Source organism: Silene latifolia, chromosome 2 (genome assembly GCF_048544455.1).
Source record: "Silene latifolia isolate original U9 population chromosome 2, ASM4854445v1, whole genome shotgun sequence".
In the NCBI taxonomy this organism is placed as follows: Eukaryota; Viridiplantae; Streptophyta; class Magnoliopsida; order Caryophyllales; family Caryophyllaceae; genus Silene; species Silene latifolia.
In genome coordinates, this window is record NC_133527.1 from 33,686,843 (window position 1) to 33,705,097 (window position 18,255).

At 36.4% G+C, this 18,255-nt stretch overlaps 1 protein-coding gene across 1 annotated transcript; it reads left to right on the forward strand.

Moving 5' to 3' along the window:
• The first annotated feature begins 322 nt into the window (after positions 1-322).
• Positions 323-1,837, forward strand: LOC141638928 (F-box/FBD/LRR-repeat protein At1g51370-like). The gene has a single exon (XM_074448108.1). It carries the CDS (start codon positions 323-325, stop codon positions 1,835-1,837), a length of 1,515 nt encoding a protein of 504 aa, XP_074304209.1.
• The last annotated feature ends 16,418 nt before the right edge of the window (positions 1,838-18,255 follow it).

The window sequence follows — 18,255 nt, forward strand, 5'->3', positions numbered from 1 at the left end:
TAAATACATGCCACTTCAGATGGAGATGAAATTTTGAGATGCCACGTCAGCTAATTTGGCTATTGCTTTAGAGATGATTGCAAAAAAAACAGAGTAAATGGGTAAGAGAAAAGTAGGCTGTTAATTCCTTCAAATTTGGGTAAAGAGTTACCTAATTTAAGAAGTCGGCTGTTAGTTAAGTTTGAAGCTTTCGATTTTTTTTTTTTTTTTTTTTTTTTTTTCAAAACCTAGTTACTTTCCTAATCAAGGTAATAACTATAGTCTAAATACAAATACAAAGACAACACAGAAACCTCAAATCTCCAATCTTGAAAAACCAAACATGTGTAACAAGGACTTACAAGTGAGCAAAAGAGGTAGGAAGGAGAACAATGATCAGTTGAGCCAACTGCCGGACGAGATACTCCTGGATATACTATCTCTTCTACCCTTTAAATACGCCATCGTCACGTCGGCGTTATCACGACGGTGGCGTTGGCTATGGACACATCTACCCAACATCGACATCTCAATCAACTCTGACTTCCGTGACCAAAGGGAAGAGTTTAGTAGTGCCATGGACCATCTCCTTTCAAAATTCACCTCCCAATCCATTCAAAGATTCAGCCTAGATCTCGGAAATTACCGGGAAGACCTCTTCTTATTTAACAAACGAGACCGAAACTATGCTAATTTTCCTCGCTGGTTTGATTGGTTATGTAAAAGAAAGCAGGTACGAGAATTAAGGTTTAGACTACGGGGAGGGCCTCGATTCCCCAATTACCACTTTCCTGATCATCCAATGTCTATTTTCCAAATATCTTCCCTTGTCGTGCTTCATCTTACACCTTGGTTTTTGACAGACGAAGATTATGATGCTTCTAATGCCTTGTTTCACCTCCCTAATTTGAAACATATTACGGTCGAATTATTTGCTTGGAATGCCGTGGGTTTGGAGAAGCTTGTTTCTTCTTCCCCTTCCCTCCAACATTTGTCCTTGTTGGCTTCTTTTGTGACTAATAAAGAATATCATACTCTTAATATATCTAATCCCTCTTTAAAGCGGTTGGAGATTAATCTCGGAGATCCCATTGTTGTTGTGATAAACACGCCTAACTTGGAGTATGTGTCCGTTCATTTCCACTTCTTCAATCAAAATACATCTTACCAGGTTTCTTTTGTCAATCCTCCACCCAGGTTGTGTACTTCGTCTCTTTGGACATGGAGCGATTATCGGGATGATATTTTTATGCCTTCTAGTAACTTGTTTACAGTTATTTCCAATGTTACATCCCTCACTGTTACTGATACGAAACCAACTCCTCTAATGGCACCAACCACCTTCACACGCCTGACTCGTTTGAAGCTCCGTCTGAGCACATTTATTAACAGGCACGAGGGGGCTTTATTTTCGGGGCTGTCTTTGCTGCATCAGTGCCCTGTGTTGGAGGTCCTTATATTCGACATGTCAGGATATTCAGGATATTTTTCCCCATACCCACAGCCTTGGTCATCACCCGATTCCACACCTAAATGTCTAGTAACTTCTGTCAAGAGGATCGAGATAGTAGCATGCTCTTTTGTTTATGAGCTTGAGAATGCATTGTTGGGTCTCCTCAACTATTTGTTAGGGAGCACTAAAGTTTTGGAGCTGCTTCGGATCAATTTTGCTGCCCATTCTTTACATAAGTATAGGCCTGATCAAGCAAGATCCGATGAACTACACTTCCTCAGGAAACTGTTGGAGTTCCATGTCACCTTTCCACACTGCTCCTTGGAAGTTTCTGGAATTTATCACAAATTAATGGGGGGAGTTATCAAGCCAGCTTCTTCAGTGGGTTCCCTCCAACAAAATTAGTTTTATGTTACTCATCAGGATGGACACTGAAGCCAGGACAAAATAAGGAGTTAAGGACCGCGCCTTTTTCTAGTTCATCGACTTAATTATACTCATTCGTTAGGGACCTCACACCATTAGGTCTTGTCTATATTTTATAGGCTTTTTAGATTATTATTATTATGTAAAACATACAAATTAATATTTATTCTTCTTTAATTATTGAACTAGAATTCATGCCTGGCCGCCGTTGGAATAGCCTGGATTTTCACAAGACTTAATTAAACTAATGGCGGAAAATTAACTAAGTCTAATAAACAATCTATGCAAAATCCGGATCGATATGGATCACTTACACATGACTAATTAAATTAGTCGTTATACAAATTACAAAACAACTACTTAGACAATATTAAAATCTCTCTTGGATTCCCATAGTGCCCAAAAATGTGTCATCTCCTAATCAACTTGGTGCCTGAAAAATATAACACGCTGAGCGCGAGCAACCTAACCGTTCTATTAACATCCCTAATAATACAAAAGCAGGCATGCAAATTAGATCAATGATGCGTAAACAAGAGTCACATAATACACATATCACATAAATCTCATATTTTAGTTTGTTTAAGCATGTGGGTGAATAGAACAGTAATGAAATAAAATCTTATGGTAGCCATTTGATTTTTAAAATCATTTTTCACATAAGCATCCAAGATACACACGAGTCGTGGCTCCGTAGTGTATAACTATATATGCCCGACTTGCATCTCACCTGACATATACAATTATCCACCATACTCGTAGACCATGCCAATCCTAAGATGGTTTACATCTCACACCAGAGGGCTTGGCAGGGCCGGACTCCTTAGTATAAATCAACTTGCTTATCTGATAGCATAAAGGAGTGAACTGCAAGTGACCCGATAGCCCACAAGTCACGGCACCTCGCACATCCGGCCATAAAGATCGCGAATGTGCACACTTGCATCAAGCATAGTGCTGCTGATATCTAAAGGAAGTACGAGACTGATCAAGTCCCTGTCTATGAATGGTCAAACACTCGCTACTCTCGGCACACCAGCGACTGTACCCGGCCTATCAGGCGCTACATCCCGTGTCCTTCGTACGCCGATCGACACTTCTCATTAGACAACTCCATCAAGAAGTTGGCTGTTCTATACTCGAAGGCCCCATAAAGAACACCTCTCGAGCTATCCCGTATACTAAGACTCCTAAGTATCATTATAGCACAGTCGCCCATGTAACTACACATAACTATCACATTTCATTTCTTACCTCGTGTGACGGTGTCACGACACAGATCGTTAGAATACAATAACTTTGTCTTAAAGATCATTATCATCCTCATAGGATATTTATTCCAACATTTCATAATTATAATCATTATAATATTGGGAATGCCATACATAACATACATAGAATTCAGATTATAATAGCCATATAAAATTAACGAGTTAACAATAAAGCATCAAATAACAATAAACATGTTATGGCATAAAATAATAAACATTGTATTTTAATATTTCTCTCTTAAGGTTATTATTATCATTTAAACTTAACGAATATGGAAAATGCATAAATTTAATGAATAAAGAAAATGTATAGTAAACAATAATGTAAATTGTGATTTATATATTTATCAAGTTAATGAGTAAATTATAAAGTGTGTCACAAATAATTAAATTATTAATTCATTTAACAAATACGCTAGTGAATACGCATTATCACAAGATATAAATAAATTTGGTGGTCTAATGTTTCTAATTCATTTTTAATATCAAACAAACTTATGGAACACAAATTTAAACATAATTAATATAACTAGTTTTAAACCCGTGCAAAATTGCACGAGTATGTATTTGGCTGGTATTAATGTTTTTTAATGTATTGTTTTTTGCATTTCTATTGTACTTATCTAATTGGTCTAAATCAGCGATCTACATAATTAATGTTTAAACTTGTTACAAATACTTGTTCACGTGAAATGGTTTAAGAGGAACTAACAAATGATATTTTTTTTAAAAAAATATATCATATTATCTAGTTTTTAAAAATTATACATGTAATTTATTCGCATTATATGTAATTCAATCCCGTAATTAAATGTAATTCCTTCTCCTAATTATGTAATTTTATTATTATTATTATTATTATTATTATTATTATTATTATTATTATTATTATTATTTTTAAATTATGCAATTCATTTATTTGTAATTAGTTACATTTATTCCGATTTTTAATTCATTCCGCTTATATGTCATTAATTTCATTTATTCGGAATGTATAAAATTATTTCATAGTATTTCTTCTAAGACGAAATTTGTCGCATGTTTGTATAGCCGAAATTTTGAAGAAATAAACACATTGCACACTAACGGGTCGCACCATAATATGTATTTCCAAAAAAAAAAGAAAAAAAAAAGTTGAATTAATGACGTGGCACGCCCTGGATTGGGTATTGTCTTCTGAATTAATAAAGATATAAGATTAGTATAAACAAGTTTTGTAAGATTAAGGAGGTTAAGAGAAAGATTAGGTTACCGTCTTAAAATAAAAATAACTTGTCAAAGGTAACAGTCTCAATTATTATTGTCGTAGATGCAAGTCTTGTAACTAGGGATGGCAATGGGTAGGGTCTGGGTAGGGTCCGCCTAGACCCGGACCCGACCCGAGATTTTCCCTTTGGACCCGTGCAGACTCACCTGGACCGCAAGGGTCTAAAATTTGAGGACCCATACCCGGACCCTATGGGTAAGGGTAGGGTCTGGGTCTACCCGTGGGTCCGAGTTTTAGCCACTTTAGTAACAAGATTAACAGCTTTGGGGTCTATAATATTAAAAAACAAAATTCATACTACTTTAATATTATGAGTTTATTAATCTACCGTTAATGGTGGTTGTCGGTCGCCGACTATTAGAGAGGTGGTTGCCAGTCGCGTATCAGTGCTGTGGTGGTGGTTTTCTTGTGTCAGTGGTGGAGTGGTGGTATTGTCAGAAGAGTTTGGTTGAGTTTTATCACTTTATGGGATGAGGAAAGAGAAAGAGACTTTAGTTGGGTTTTCTGATCACAAAGTATGAATTCAGAAAAGTTGTAATTTTGATTTTTTTTCTTTAATAAAGGGTCTAAGGGTCGGGTATGGGTCTCATAACTTAGACCCGGACCCGGACCCGAAATATTTTCTTAAGACCCATACCCGACCCATACCCATTGGGTCTGAAAAAATGAGACCCATACCCGACCCATTAGGGTCCGACCCTCAGGGTCTGGGTCGGGTCCCCGACCCACTGCCATCCCTACTTGTAAAGAAACGTAAACAACTCAACCCGAGTTTAAATTATTGAAGGTCGGCGTATATATAATAGTCAAACCCGTCATCAATTGTCCAAACTACTCGTTCCAACTACTGCTACTTCATCCTTCCTTTAAAAAAAAAAACAAAACAAGATCTCCCTTCTCAAATCAATCGGCCTGTAATGGGCTCAGTGGAAGGAGGAAGGAGCAGGGCTAGACGAACAAAGGTGAGGTGACGGCGGAGGATGGCGAAACAGAGGAAAGAGGGCAGGAGGAAGCCGCGGTGGCTGATGGGGGTGATAGGCGGCCAAAGGTGGGTACCAGGTTGTTCACGACGGTGAATAAAACAGGTTTAGGGGGTTTGATTTTATGATTAATGGTTATGATGAAGGTAATTTGGGTTTTTGTGTTGTTAAATGTATTGTTATTATAGTCGATGGTAAAGGCGAAAATGCGGGAATGGTGGTGATCGGAAAAGCGGGGGATGTGTTTGTTGCGTTACAGTACGGTGTTTATGGTATGGCGGCAGATTGGAGGTGCGAATGGTGGTGATGGAGTCGTGATAGGCGGGATGGTGGTAGTCGGGAATGGTAATGGGGTCGAGAGGACAGGCGGGAATGGTGGTGATGGTGGTAGTCGGGAATGGTAATGTTTGTAGTGTACGATTATAGCAAATCGTTTCGAGTTTATTTAATTTTACAGGGACAAAGTAAGAAAAGGAAATTTAGGTGACCATTTCGGTCTCGGCTAACCAACTAGTTTGGATGTCCGTGCGTTGCAACAGAATAATTAACTTAGTAAAAAAAATGGTTATAATTAATGTCTTAATATTTACATCTTATGTCTAATCATTTATTTAGATATGATCAAAAGTCAAAACATCTTATTTAAGAGACGCAAAAGATGTTAGGTTGATAACTAAGTTCCAAGGCGCAAAAGATGTTAGGTTGATAACTAAGTTCCAAGGATGTCTCATATTTATAATCATAAGACCACTACATCTTATGTTAATCTTTCGATGTGGGACAATTCTATTATTTTTATATAATCCTATATTATTTTTCAATGTGGGACATATAACATACTAAGAAGTACACAATTTTATATATGTACAAATTATATGAAATCTATACGCTAATGATATCATTTTTACCACGAATCAAATTATGTTATTTTCATAATTTTCTTAACGATATTTTTTTGCCAAATGAAATTTAAATTTTTTTATATAAAAATTAGAAACATCACTTGAATATATATAGGAAATAAATATTATAATAATTAAAAGATTCTCCACTTTGTTTTTTACATCAAAAAATATTATTTATGATACTTTCCTAAATTAATTTTTAAGATCACCCCACCTTATGATAATTTTATGATGTGGGATAATTCAACTATTTATACGTAGTATATTTACCACACCTACATTATTTTTCAATGTGGTACAAATAACACACGAAAAAGTAGACCATCTTTTTTGCACCTATTTCGATATCCAACCCAATTTAATAATGAGAAAATATTATACTATCTATTTATATTCGTACGTTTTTTTCCATCTTTTGTCATAATTAAAATATGTACAAATGATATGATTTAAATTACATTTTTTTTCCTGACATGATTTTTAAGATGTAAATGAGGGAGCAATAAAATGTATAAACAAATGCATAATACTTCCTTTTTCTGGTGCGATTTTGATTAAAGGTTAAAAATTATGATGTATTTTAGTTACTCAAATCTAATGAGATAATAATTACCTATATTTGAAAGTTAAAAAGATTTAATTCTACTCTCTCTATCCCGACCATTTGTTGTCCTTTTCCATTTTGAGGTGTCTCGGTCATTTGTTGTTCTTTCTATTTTAAGAATGAATTTGATGAGTAATTTGATCATTCACACCCAATTTATTCCACTTGTCATTTAGTAATTGACCCCCTCCCCCTTTCTTTGGTCTTTGTGTCAAAACCAAAAGACAACAAATGACCGGGACGGGGGGAGTACTATTTATCAAAGTAAAAAAGCTCTTTATTGATTTGTTTGTGAATTCAAGATCTTTTTATGCAACACTTGATTGTCTTATAATTCATAAATTTTCTATTTTAGTGCAGAGATTATCATTATATGACACAAAAAAATTTATGTATATTAAGCACCCATTTTATTTTTTAATTATTGATTTTGTCTTAAATAAAGTTATTATACTATCGATTGTCTTAAAATAGACATTATAATATCACTAATATAGTAATATATAATCGCTTTTATAAATATCTACGTGATTAATATTTGTATGGTATTGTTGTAACTAAGGTTTGTTCTTAATACAAACTCTTATAAGAACTCTCTAAGATAATTTTTAAGCGGTTCAAAGTATTTTGGGTTGATACCCCTATGTTTCAAATATGACTCATATTTATAATCATGTGATACCTCACCTTAGATAACCTTCTAATGTGGGACAATTCAACTATTTATATGTAGTATATTTACCACACCTACATTATTTTTCAATGCGGGACAAACAATATACTTAGAAATACACCATCTTTTTCACACCTAATTCGACATCAAACCCAGTTTAATAATATGCAAATATTATACTATTTATTAATATTTGTATAGTACATTTTTTTTAACTTATTATCGTAATTAAAATATGTGCAAATAATACTCCGTATGATACTATATTCTAATGCTAGCATTGATTTACCACGAATCTAGTTATATATTTTTTCAAAAAAAATAAATTATGTTACTTTTTTGCTAAATGAGATGTATAAGTTTTTATATAAAACTTATAAACATCACTTGGACATAATATAAAAAATATATATATCATATCGTGGAGATAATGATATAAACTCTTAAGACTCTCCAAGGAGACTCATAAAGTTTTGGGTTGGTATTTAAGTTCTAAGGATGTCGTCTATTTATAATCACATGATCAACCATCTTATGCTAAACTTTTGATGTGGGACAATTCTATTATTTATACGTAATATATTCACCACACCAACATATTTTTCAATGTAGGACAAATAACATACTTAGAAATACACCATATTTTTCGCACATAATTCGACATCTAACCCGGGTTAATAATAATGAGCAAATACTATACTCCTTCGATTCAAGACCAAATACAACATTCCTTTTTTTTACACTATTCATGAACGAATAGAATCTTTACGATTCCTTGTAATATGTAAGACAAAATATGGTCATGTGAGATCTTATCTGATTCACCTATAAAGTACAATGAGAATATCAAATTTTTAATTTTTTTTATAATGTAAACTTAAAGATATTTACGTTATAATTTGTGTCTTGGCAAGTGTGTAAACGAAAATGTTGTATTTGGTCTTGAATGGAGGGAGTACTATTTTTTAATATATATGTTTTTTTTTATAATATTTTTTTGACAATTGAGATGTATAAGTTTTTATAAAAAGATTATAAACATCAGTTGAATATAATACATAATATAGAAAAAATATATATGTATATATCATATTGTGAAAATAATGATATAAACTTTTAAGAGCTCTCCAAAACAATAGTTAAGAGACTCAAAAGTTTTTTGGTTGGTATATAGGTTCTAATAATGACTCCTATTTATAATTATAGGATCACCCACCTTATGTTAATCTTTCGATGTGGGACAATTATATAATTTATACGTATTATAATCACCACACTAACATTATTTTTCAATGTTATTAAAAGAAATACACCATCTTTAATACCTGTATGTGCAAATCATATGAAATCTATACTCTAATGAAAACATTTTTTTACCATGAATCCAATTATATTATCTTCATAATTTTTATAACAACATTTTTTTGCCAAATAAAATGTCAGTTTTTATATAAAAATTGGAAACTTCTCATGAATATAAAATAGGAAATATAGATATTAAAATAATTAAAAGATTCTCCACTTTATTTTTTATGTGGAAATTATTATTTATAAAACTTTTCTAAATTAATTTTTGATGATGTGGACGCTCTAGAATCGTTCGAAAAAACTCTCTTTTATATATATATATACTAGATTTAATGCCCGTGCGATGCACGAGCCTTTTAGCATTGTCATTAAATGTAAACGCTTTATATTAAAGACCTATGTAATTCTTAATTACAGAAATAGAAAATATATCTTCATGATCAGATAAAATCAAACATTTTAAATGTGTCATCTTAAGGTTTTTTTTTTATTTGTGAAATACTCCCAGATAAGAAGATAAAGCGATAGATATAACAGCTGCAAAAGTACAATTGTATGGATATACTTTGCTGATTAAAACCTATTTCCAGGCGTACTTATACGTTTACATAATTAGTTAGTCTTGCACCATGTTCTTTTTTTATTGAAAGGAGCTAAACTGAACTAAATTGAATGGAACTAAACTGAATTATATGGAGCTGAATTGAACTGAATGGAATTGAAGTAGAGTTAATTTGTGAAGAGATTAGCTGAACTAAACTGAATAAAAATGAACTGAACTACACTAAACTGAATAGATCTTAGCTGAACTAAACTGAATGGAAATAAACTGAACTGAACTACACCAAACTGATTAGGTCTTAGCTTAGCGGAACTGAAATGAGCTGAAATTAAGCGAGAACGAACATAGCCTTACATTTGATCAATTTTCTAATTGTAACCGATACTCAAAGTACAAAAATTGTTATGCTTCAAATAAAGTACATTTGGTTTGCTTAGTAGTAACAAATGAGCGTTTAACTAATAAATATATCGTGATACAAATAAAAGGACCTGAATTGAATGGAGTGGAACTGAATTGTATGGAGCCGAGCTTAGGTGAATGGAGTTGAAGTTGAGCTTGCACAGAACTGAATGAGGTTGAACTGAACTACACTGAACTGAATAGAGTCAAGCTTAGCTGAACTAAAATGAGCTAAAATTAAGTCTGAATGAAGTTGAACTGAACTACACTGAATTGAATAGAGTCGAGTTTAACTGAACTAAAATAAGCTAAAATTAAGTAAGAAGAAACAGGACCTTACACTTGATCAATTTCATAATTGTATTGCTGATATTCAAATTACAAAAACTGTTATGATTCAAAATACAATTGTTTTGTTTTATAGTAACATTTTCCTTATCTGGATGATGTCGTCAATGTATATCATAGGATGTATATCATAGGATAAAACTACGTCAGTGTCTTTGTTATACAAACCGTAAACTATGTATTGTTTTGTAAATTACTATATACGGAGTATTAATTAGTATCGCTATGTTCGTATATCAAGTTGATGAATTTAAAGTAAGCCAAAGCTAATCTAAAAAACATACTTCCTCCTATTCTAAATAACTTTTATCCTTTCCTTTTTTATCTATTCATAATAACTTCCCCTTTTTCTTATTTAGTAAAGTTTTATACTTATTTTAATCAACCCAGCACACAACAATACCCCACCTCATCACACAACAATACTTATTTTAATCACCTCACCCACAATAATACCCCATAAGGCCACAATACCTTCCATCTCTCCAATCACCTAACCCCACTACAATACTTTACTTTATTTAATCCATCTCCTTAATTCTAGTGGCCCTCATGAATAGGGAGAGTTATCTAGAATATGAGGGACTAATTAATGATACTCCCTCCAATTCAATCCAAACTACCCACTTGCTTTTTGAAGGTCAAATTTTGATCCACACAAAAATATAAAACTTTGAACGATAAAATTTACACAGTTGTATTATGAAAATATCTTTCATAAATTATATTTTTTGCAAAAAAAAAAAAATTATATACAAAGGAAGAAAAACGCGGTCAAAGTGTCGTCTCGAAGACCACCCAAAATCAAGTGGGTAGTTTGGATTGGATTAGAAGGAGTATATCTCAACTATAACGTATTTATAATTCGATCTTACTCTATTTAAATTATTAATGTGTATCTTTAGGTCACACGTTAGAAAAAAAAAACATTATAATTTTACTAATAACATTATATCATTATTATGTTGCAGCCTGCAGGAATTGTGGAACACCTGAGACCGAGAGATTTGTGTCGCGTACTTGTGTTAACATTGGAATTCTTGAATGCTTGTAAGTTGTTTACGCGTAACTCTAGGAATTGAAGCTTCTCACTTTTGTAATACACATGTTAAAACTTATCAAATTAAGCAAAATAGAAACTGGTATAAAGATAAAAATATGGTTGCTACCTCAATCAAGCTAATTCAGCAGAGGCGTCTTAAAACAAATGGAGGTCCGGTGCGACACGGAAAAATGAGGCCCCAAAATGAATGCTTAAGTATATTATACTTCGAGATTTATATTGAATTTCATTAATAAAAGCTTATAATACGGTGACCAAAAGCGGAGGCCCGGTTCCCACGCCCGTGGTTACCCGTGGCCTTAGACACCCCTGATTCAGGGCAATTATATACGTACGTATGCATGGTTAGTGTTTTATAATTAAATTGAGTCTTTTTTTTAGACTAATACACTTTGGTTATTAATATCTTATTTCTAGCAGACCTGTGGCAGACGGACGGCTTTGGCTGGGACACAAATAAGGTACGAAGTCTTTTCCTTCCTTTTGAACAAGACCGAATACTCCAGATGCGTATATGCAATACGAAACCCGAGGATACGTGGATGTAGGACCTTGAAAAAAATGGAGAATATACTGTCAAATCGGCTTATAGGGAGCTCGCAAAAGAAAGTGTGGAGGAGGCAAGCTCATCGCACTATTCGAAGGAAAAAGTGCTATGGAATCGAATTTGGAAGGCCAAAGTTTTACCCCGTATCAAAGTTTTCATGTGGCATTTGTGCAATAATGCAATCGCTACAAAAGTGAACTTGGCTAAGCGGGTCCATTCGGTTGAGGTCGGATGTCCGGTGTGTGAGCATGAGATGGAGATTTGTCTTCATCTTGTGCGGGGTTGTGGTTGGGCGGGTGGGCTGTGGGATAGTGTTAGAACACACTTGGTTGATGATGCCAAGTTTCATTATGATTTAATTGTTTGCCTCTTAGTAAATGATTAGCAAATTGAAGCATCCCATGATTGTTCAAAGAAGTTCAAGATGATCAAGATAAAGGACAAGTCAAGCATGCCCATAGTCTAGAAGAAATGTTGTAAAACGAGTAAACTCAACATACTTCTTTTACGCATAAGTTATGGCAAAACCATGCAACAGTTCTCGAGATCGTTGCACCATGGTTTCGGTACTAACGAATGGAGAAATTTCGGGAAAACTCACAAGTGTTTGAAATTCTTTAAAAAGCTTTTCTATGTTTAAAACAAACATCATTTAAAACTGAAGAACAAAAGGAATATGTTTGCACAATAGCCAATCCCATTTGTGCAAGTTGTTTTCTTCTTGCTAAAAACAAGACTTATGTTTTTTGTACTTTATGGGGAACACTCCTTTACCTTGAAAGAAATGCAGCCATCTTGAGTCTCTCAAAAATGTTTGCTCTTTATATTTCTAAGATGAAAATACACGCTGCAAACTTATGGGTGTTAGATTAAAGTAGTAATAAGATCATTCTCTTACATACTACCTTTCTCTATAAATAGCCACTTCATTTTTTCATTTATGGCAAGACTTGGAAAGAGCATTCATTGTAAACACTTTGCAAAACTTTTCAGCATTAAAGGCTTTGTTCTTCAATCATTTGCAAAACCGTTTTCTGTTTTTCAAAAGTCTTCAAATGTTTTTCAAAGTCGTAAAAATCTCCAAAGTATCGTTCGCTTAATCTGTTGCATAAATGAATATGTTCAATGATTCTCGTGTTTAGGTCTTAATTGTAATCTCCATGTTCTTAAGTGAACCACCGAGATTCGACTCAGAAACCGTTGAGATAGAACCTTAAGTCTTGAAGCGGAGTAGCTTTGAGCAAAGAGAAAGTCTTGAAGCGGAGTAGCTTTAAGCATTGCAACCGGAGTAGGTTGGCGAGTTGTTTCATTGTAATGGTTTAGTTAAGTTTGAGTAAATTTCTAAAACAAGCAATAAAATAACGGTTGGACGTAGGCTCCGGAGTAGGAGCTGAACCAACTTTTAAACATCGTCTTGCTTGTCTATTTACTTTCGCGTTCTCTTATCATTCTTCTTTTACACGTTGATCTTGCTCTCAGTGCTGTGCAACAGTCTCTCATACTGTTGCATAGACCTGCTGTACCGTTTGTAAACTTACAATCCTTTAAGTTTTTCAAACTTGTATTAATAGATCCTACTTGTGTTAGTCATTAACCAAGTAAGGGAGAAATTTTTTAAAAGGGTACACCTAATTCACCCCCTCCCCCTCTTAGGTGTTTATCGTTCTTAACTCTTCAATTGGTATCAGAGCCTCGGCTCTTGATATTGGTTAAAACCAAAGAGTTGATCCCCTAGTTATGGACGATTCAAAACATACTAAGTATCCCATCTTTAAGGGAGAAAACTATGCCTGGTGGAAACATCGCATGAAGCACTATGTTAAAAGTACGGACTACGAATGTTGGTTGATCATTCAAAATGGTCCCTTCAAAATTGAGGTGACTAATGCCGATGGCACTAAGTCTATCAAAAGCGAGGACAAATATGTTTAGGCCGATTATAGAAAAGTCGAGAAAAACTCTAAAGCCATGTCCATCCTTCAATATGGCATCGGTGAACAAGAGATCAACCGGATATCCGGTTGTGACTCGGCAAAGGAAATTTGGGACACCCTAAACCTTGCTTATGAGGGAACGTCACAAGTCAAAAAATACCGTGTTGATCTTCTCATGCAACAATATGAGATGTTCAACATGGGTAAAGATGAGTCAATTAATAATTTGTCTTCTCGTTTCTCTAGTATTGTTAATGACCTCAAGAGTCTAGGTAGAAACTTTGAATCCGAGGATGTAGTACGTAAAATCCTTCGTAGCCTATCTGAGAAATGGCAACCAAAGGTTACGGCTATTGAGGAAGCTAAAGACCTTTCTTTGCTATCCCTTGATGAACTTATGGGCTCACTCATGGCTCATGAGTTAACCCTCATGAAGCGATCCGGTGAAAGCTCTAAAGGGAAAGGACTTGCTCTTTATGCTCTCTCAAGTGATGAGGAGGATGAAGATGATGAGTTTGCAATGTTCACCAAAAACATTGTTGGCATGATAAATGGTCGAAACTCACAAAGGCCTAATAACTATACTAACAAACGACGCTTTCCCAAAAGAAAGTCTACTTCCACTGTTGGTTGCTTCAAATGTGGTGACAAAGGTCACCAAATCAAAGAATGCCCAAAGTGGAATGACATTAAGTCTAAAGAAAAGCGTGAGTTTGCTAAAAGAGAATACAAAAGCAAAGTAATGACTGCCATTTGGGGAATGTCTGATTCTGACGAGGACGATGTCCTTGAGGAAGAATTGGATGCCAAACTTAGCATCTCGTCTCAGTCAAATAATGATGTTCCAAAGTCAACAAAGAAAGAAAATGTCAAATGTCTTATGGCTCACTCCGTGGACTCAGATTCAGATTCTGACCTTGAGGTAAATAAGCTCAAGAAAAAGGTTCAATCTTTCTCTAAAGACAAGATCTGTGTAATACTCCGTATTTATGGTCTTGGGGGTACTCTATCGAGTAGCCCTTACTCTGTCGAGTAAGGGTATGTTGCAGAATAAAATAGTTTCTGACCTGTTGGGCACTCGATCGAGTAGCTGGGGCACTCGATCGAGTAGGGGGGTACTCGATCGAGTACCTTGGGTACTCGATCGAGTGTCCGGTTTATCGGGGGAGTTTTCTCGGGTTTTGTTAATTACGCGATTAAGGTATATAAACATATTCGGCATTGTTCTAAATCACTTTTTACAAAACCTAAAACCTGTTTAAGAGAGAAAGCAACTTGTTCTTCTTCCTAATCGCGTTCTTGACAATTCCCGGAGTTCAGACGGTCGGTTCGTATCGTAGTTCGTGTCGTTGGATTCCTTGCGTCGAGGGTAAGCTTTTAATATAATTTATATTATGTTTTGCTAGGTTTGGTTAAACCCTAATTTGGGATTTGGGGGATTTATGAATAGTAAGTAATTGGTAGTCTTTATATGTTATATGTTAGGAGGAGAATTCATAGAAGAGGCGTTTTGAGACAGCTGTAGATACCGTCTGCGTGTTGTGCTTTCCAGGTAGGATTTCCTACTCAGTATTAGTCCCATAATGGGATATTGGTGATGTGCTGTAATTAGTTGATTGATATGATGATTGTAATTGTGATTGTGATTGTGGTTGTGTTTGTTGATGGTTCACGAGATGCGTTCTCGGCTGAGTGGGGTCACTTGCGGGAGTGATCTCACGCCCTAGTTTCGCCTTCTGTGGAACCCGCCACAGAAGGGATGTGCACATTAATGAGCAGGGTTATCGCTCGTACGATGAGCGGGGCTTAGGTGGGAACGGCTGCGGTCCCCCACTGGCAGGGCTGGTCCAGTGGACAGCCAGTGATTGAGACGGTTGGTTGGGTGGTGTGTGTGTGTGTGTGTGTGACAGTTCAGCTGTCTGTTGTCTTATTGTTATTATCTATGTTGATTGTGTGATTAGTACTGACCCCGGTGTTGTTTTGTAAACCTGCGGTGATCCATTCGGGGATGGTGAGCAGATATTGAGCAGGTATTGAGATGAGTACTGGGATAGCTGGGATGGCCACAACATGACGATAGAGTCTTCCGCTGTAGTTTAGCATTTATTTACGTTTCAGTTGAGAACAGATAGTTTGGAATAACGTATCATTACTTTCAGTTGGTTTCAAGGATTGTACTTATTCATTAAAGTATTTATAATAAATGTTGTTTCTGTTTTGTCTATTTGATTATCATGCCTCGGGCGACCGAGATGGTGATGTCCTCATACCTGAGTGGTCCTGGTAAGGCACTTGGAGTATGGGGGTGTTACAAATGGTATCAGATCGACGATCCTAAAACCTGTAACCAATGAACTTAATGAACATAGGGAGTCAATTAAAATGAACCCGGGGTAAAAGTTGTAGGAGCTAGTGCAAAGGCTTGGGAGACGTCCTAAAGTCGCGAGGGGTCGCCCTACAACTTTGAACCGGTCACATGGGAAAGTGTTTGTCGAGTCATGTGTGTGCTTGATAAACTTGTTAACAATGTGATGAAGTGTGTTGGTTGTTTGGTGCTGAAATAGGAAGTTGAGCATGTGAAAGAGAAGGATATGTGAAACATGTTAATGTGATAATAACATGTTGAGTGTTTACGATGTGGCTTTCATGGCATGATGAATTGATTTTGTTAATAAATGGAATTGATGCGTAGCATATTGTTTATGATATCATGCGATTTTTATAAAGATAGCAATGTTAGTATGCGACGTAATATGCGGGTAGCCTTTACGTAATAGTGATACTTGATCGAGTGAGACTAACTCGATCGGGTAGGTTTTTGGCAATTTTGAGTCCAGAATCGAGTTTTGGGGCACTCGATCGAGTAACTAGGGGTACTCGATCGAGTATGGGGTCACTCGATCGAGTAGCCTAGATACTCGATCGAGTGGGTTAGAGATCAGAAGGTCTGTTTGGTTCTGGAGTTTGGGTACTCGATCGAGTACATAGGGGCACTCGATCGAGTAGCCCGTTACTCGATCGAGTGGGTTTGGATACTCGATCGAGTGGGTTCTGGGCAGCGTGTTTTCGTGTTTTGAGGTTTAGTACGCGTGTTTATGTTTATCCCTTTCGTATATAGCTTCAAGATGCCGCCCAAGAGAAATGCTTTGTACGCGAGAGCTGAGCTTATGACTACTGATGACATCGTCAAGATGTTGGAACACCAGGACGCTCTTACTGAGACCCTGAAGAGAGTGAATGAGGACAAGGATAAGAGTAAGGAGAAGGAGGTTGACCATGCTAAAGTCAGCCTCTATATTGCGAGGTTTAACCCGAAAGAATACAAGGGGGTTGAGGAGCCTAACCATCTTGATAGTTGGCTGAGGGAGATGGAGAACATACTAGATTTAGTCCATTGTCCTGATGAGATGAGAGTGGATCAGGCTGCATTTTATCTGAGGGAGGCAGCTGGCAAGTGGTGGGATTCGGTGAAGGTGAGTGCTAAGGAATTGTATACCAACCAAGGGTTACCTGCTATACCTTGGGAGGAGTTTCGTAGGGCTGTGAGGAAGGAGTTTGTGCCGGAGCATGTGAGGAGTAAGTTGAGGGAAGAGTTTGATAAGTTTAAGATGACTGCTGAGATGTCTGTGGCTGAGTACTACAGGCCGTTCAATGAGAAATCTAGATATGCTGAGGACATGGGATTGAGTGATGAGAATCTTGCTTTGAGGTTTGAGAGTGGACTAACCACGAAAAATTATGGATAAGTTACCCGTGGGAGTCCTTACTGATGTGAAGGAAGCGTATGAGAGGGCTGGGAGAGCTGAGAGACTAGTGGAGATGGCTCAGGAGAGGTCTGGTGGCGAGAAGAGGAAGTCAGAGAGCGAGGGTGGTGGCCAATCTAATTACAAGAAAGGCAACCACAATCAGTCTAAGGGGTTTTCTTCTGGATCTGGATTTAGTGCTGGAGCTTCCTTTGGGCGAGGCCGAGGGAGTGTGAGTAATAGTTGGGGAGTGACCTGCTTTGGATGTGGTGGCGTAGGCCACAAGAGACATGAGTGCACGAGTACACCGGGATCTTTTCAGAGACCTGCACAGAGCTTTGCGAGCAACAGACCAGCTGGGTCATGGTCAAACCGGGGAGGTCAGAGCTACCAGAGTGGAGGCAACCGCAATGGCGGTAATTCTTATCAGAAGACACCGGTGAACAACAACAACAATCAAGGGTCGGGTGCTAAGCCGACCGCATCAGCCAGTACTGTCCAGGGAGGTGGGCAGAAGACCAGTGGCAAGTTATTCATGATGGACAAGAAGGCAGCTGAGGAAGATGAGCATGTTATCACCGGTACATTCCTTGTTAATGGTATTCCTACGTTTGTTTTGTTTGATTCGGGGGCTTCTCAGTCGTTTGTGTCTTCGAGTAATGTGAAACAGTTGGGTTTGAGAGTATATGAGTCTGTTAGTGAGCAAGTTTTCATACCGTCGGGTGAGTCTGTACCATGTGGGAGGTTGTTTAGAGATGTATCCTTGATAGTTGGGCAAGTTGATTTCCCT

Coding starts and splice junctions, on each gene's coding strand:
- LOC141638928 (XM_074448108.1), top strand. CDS start 323: ATGTGTAACAAGGACTTACAAGTGAGCAAAAGAGGTAGGAAGGAGAAC.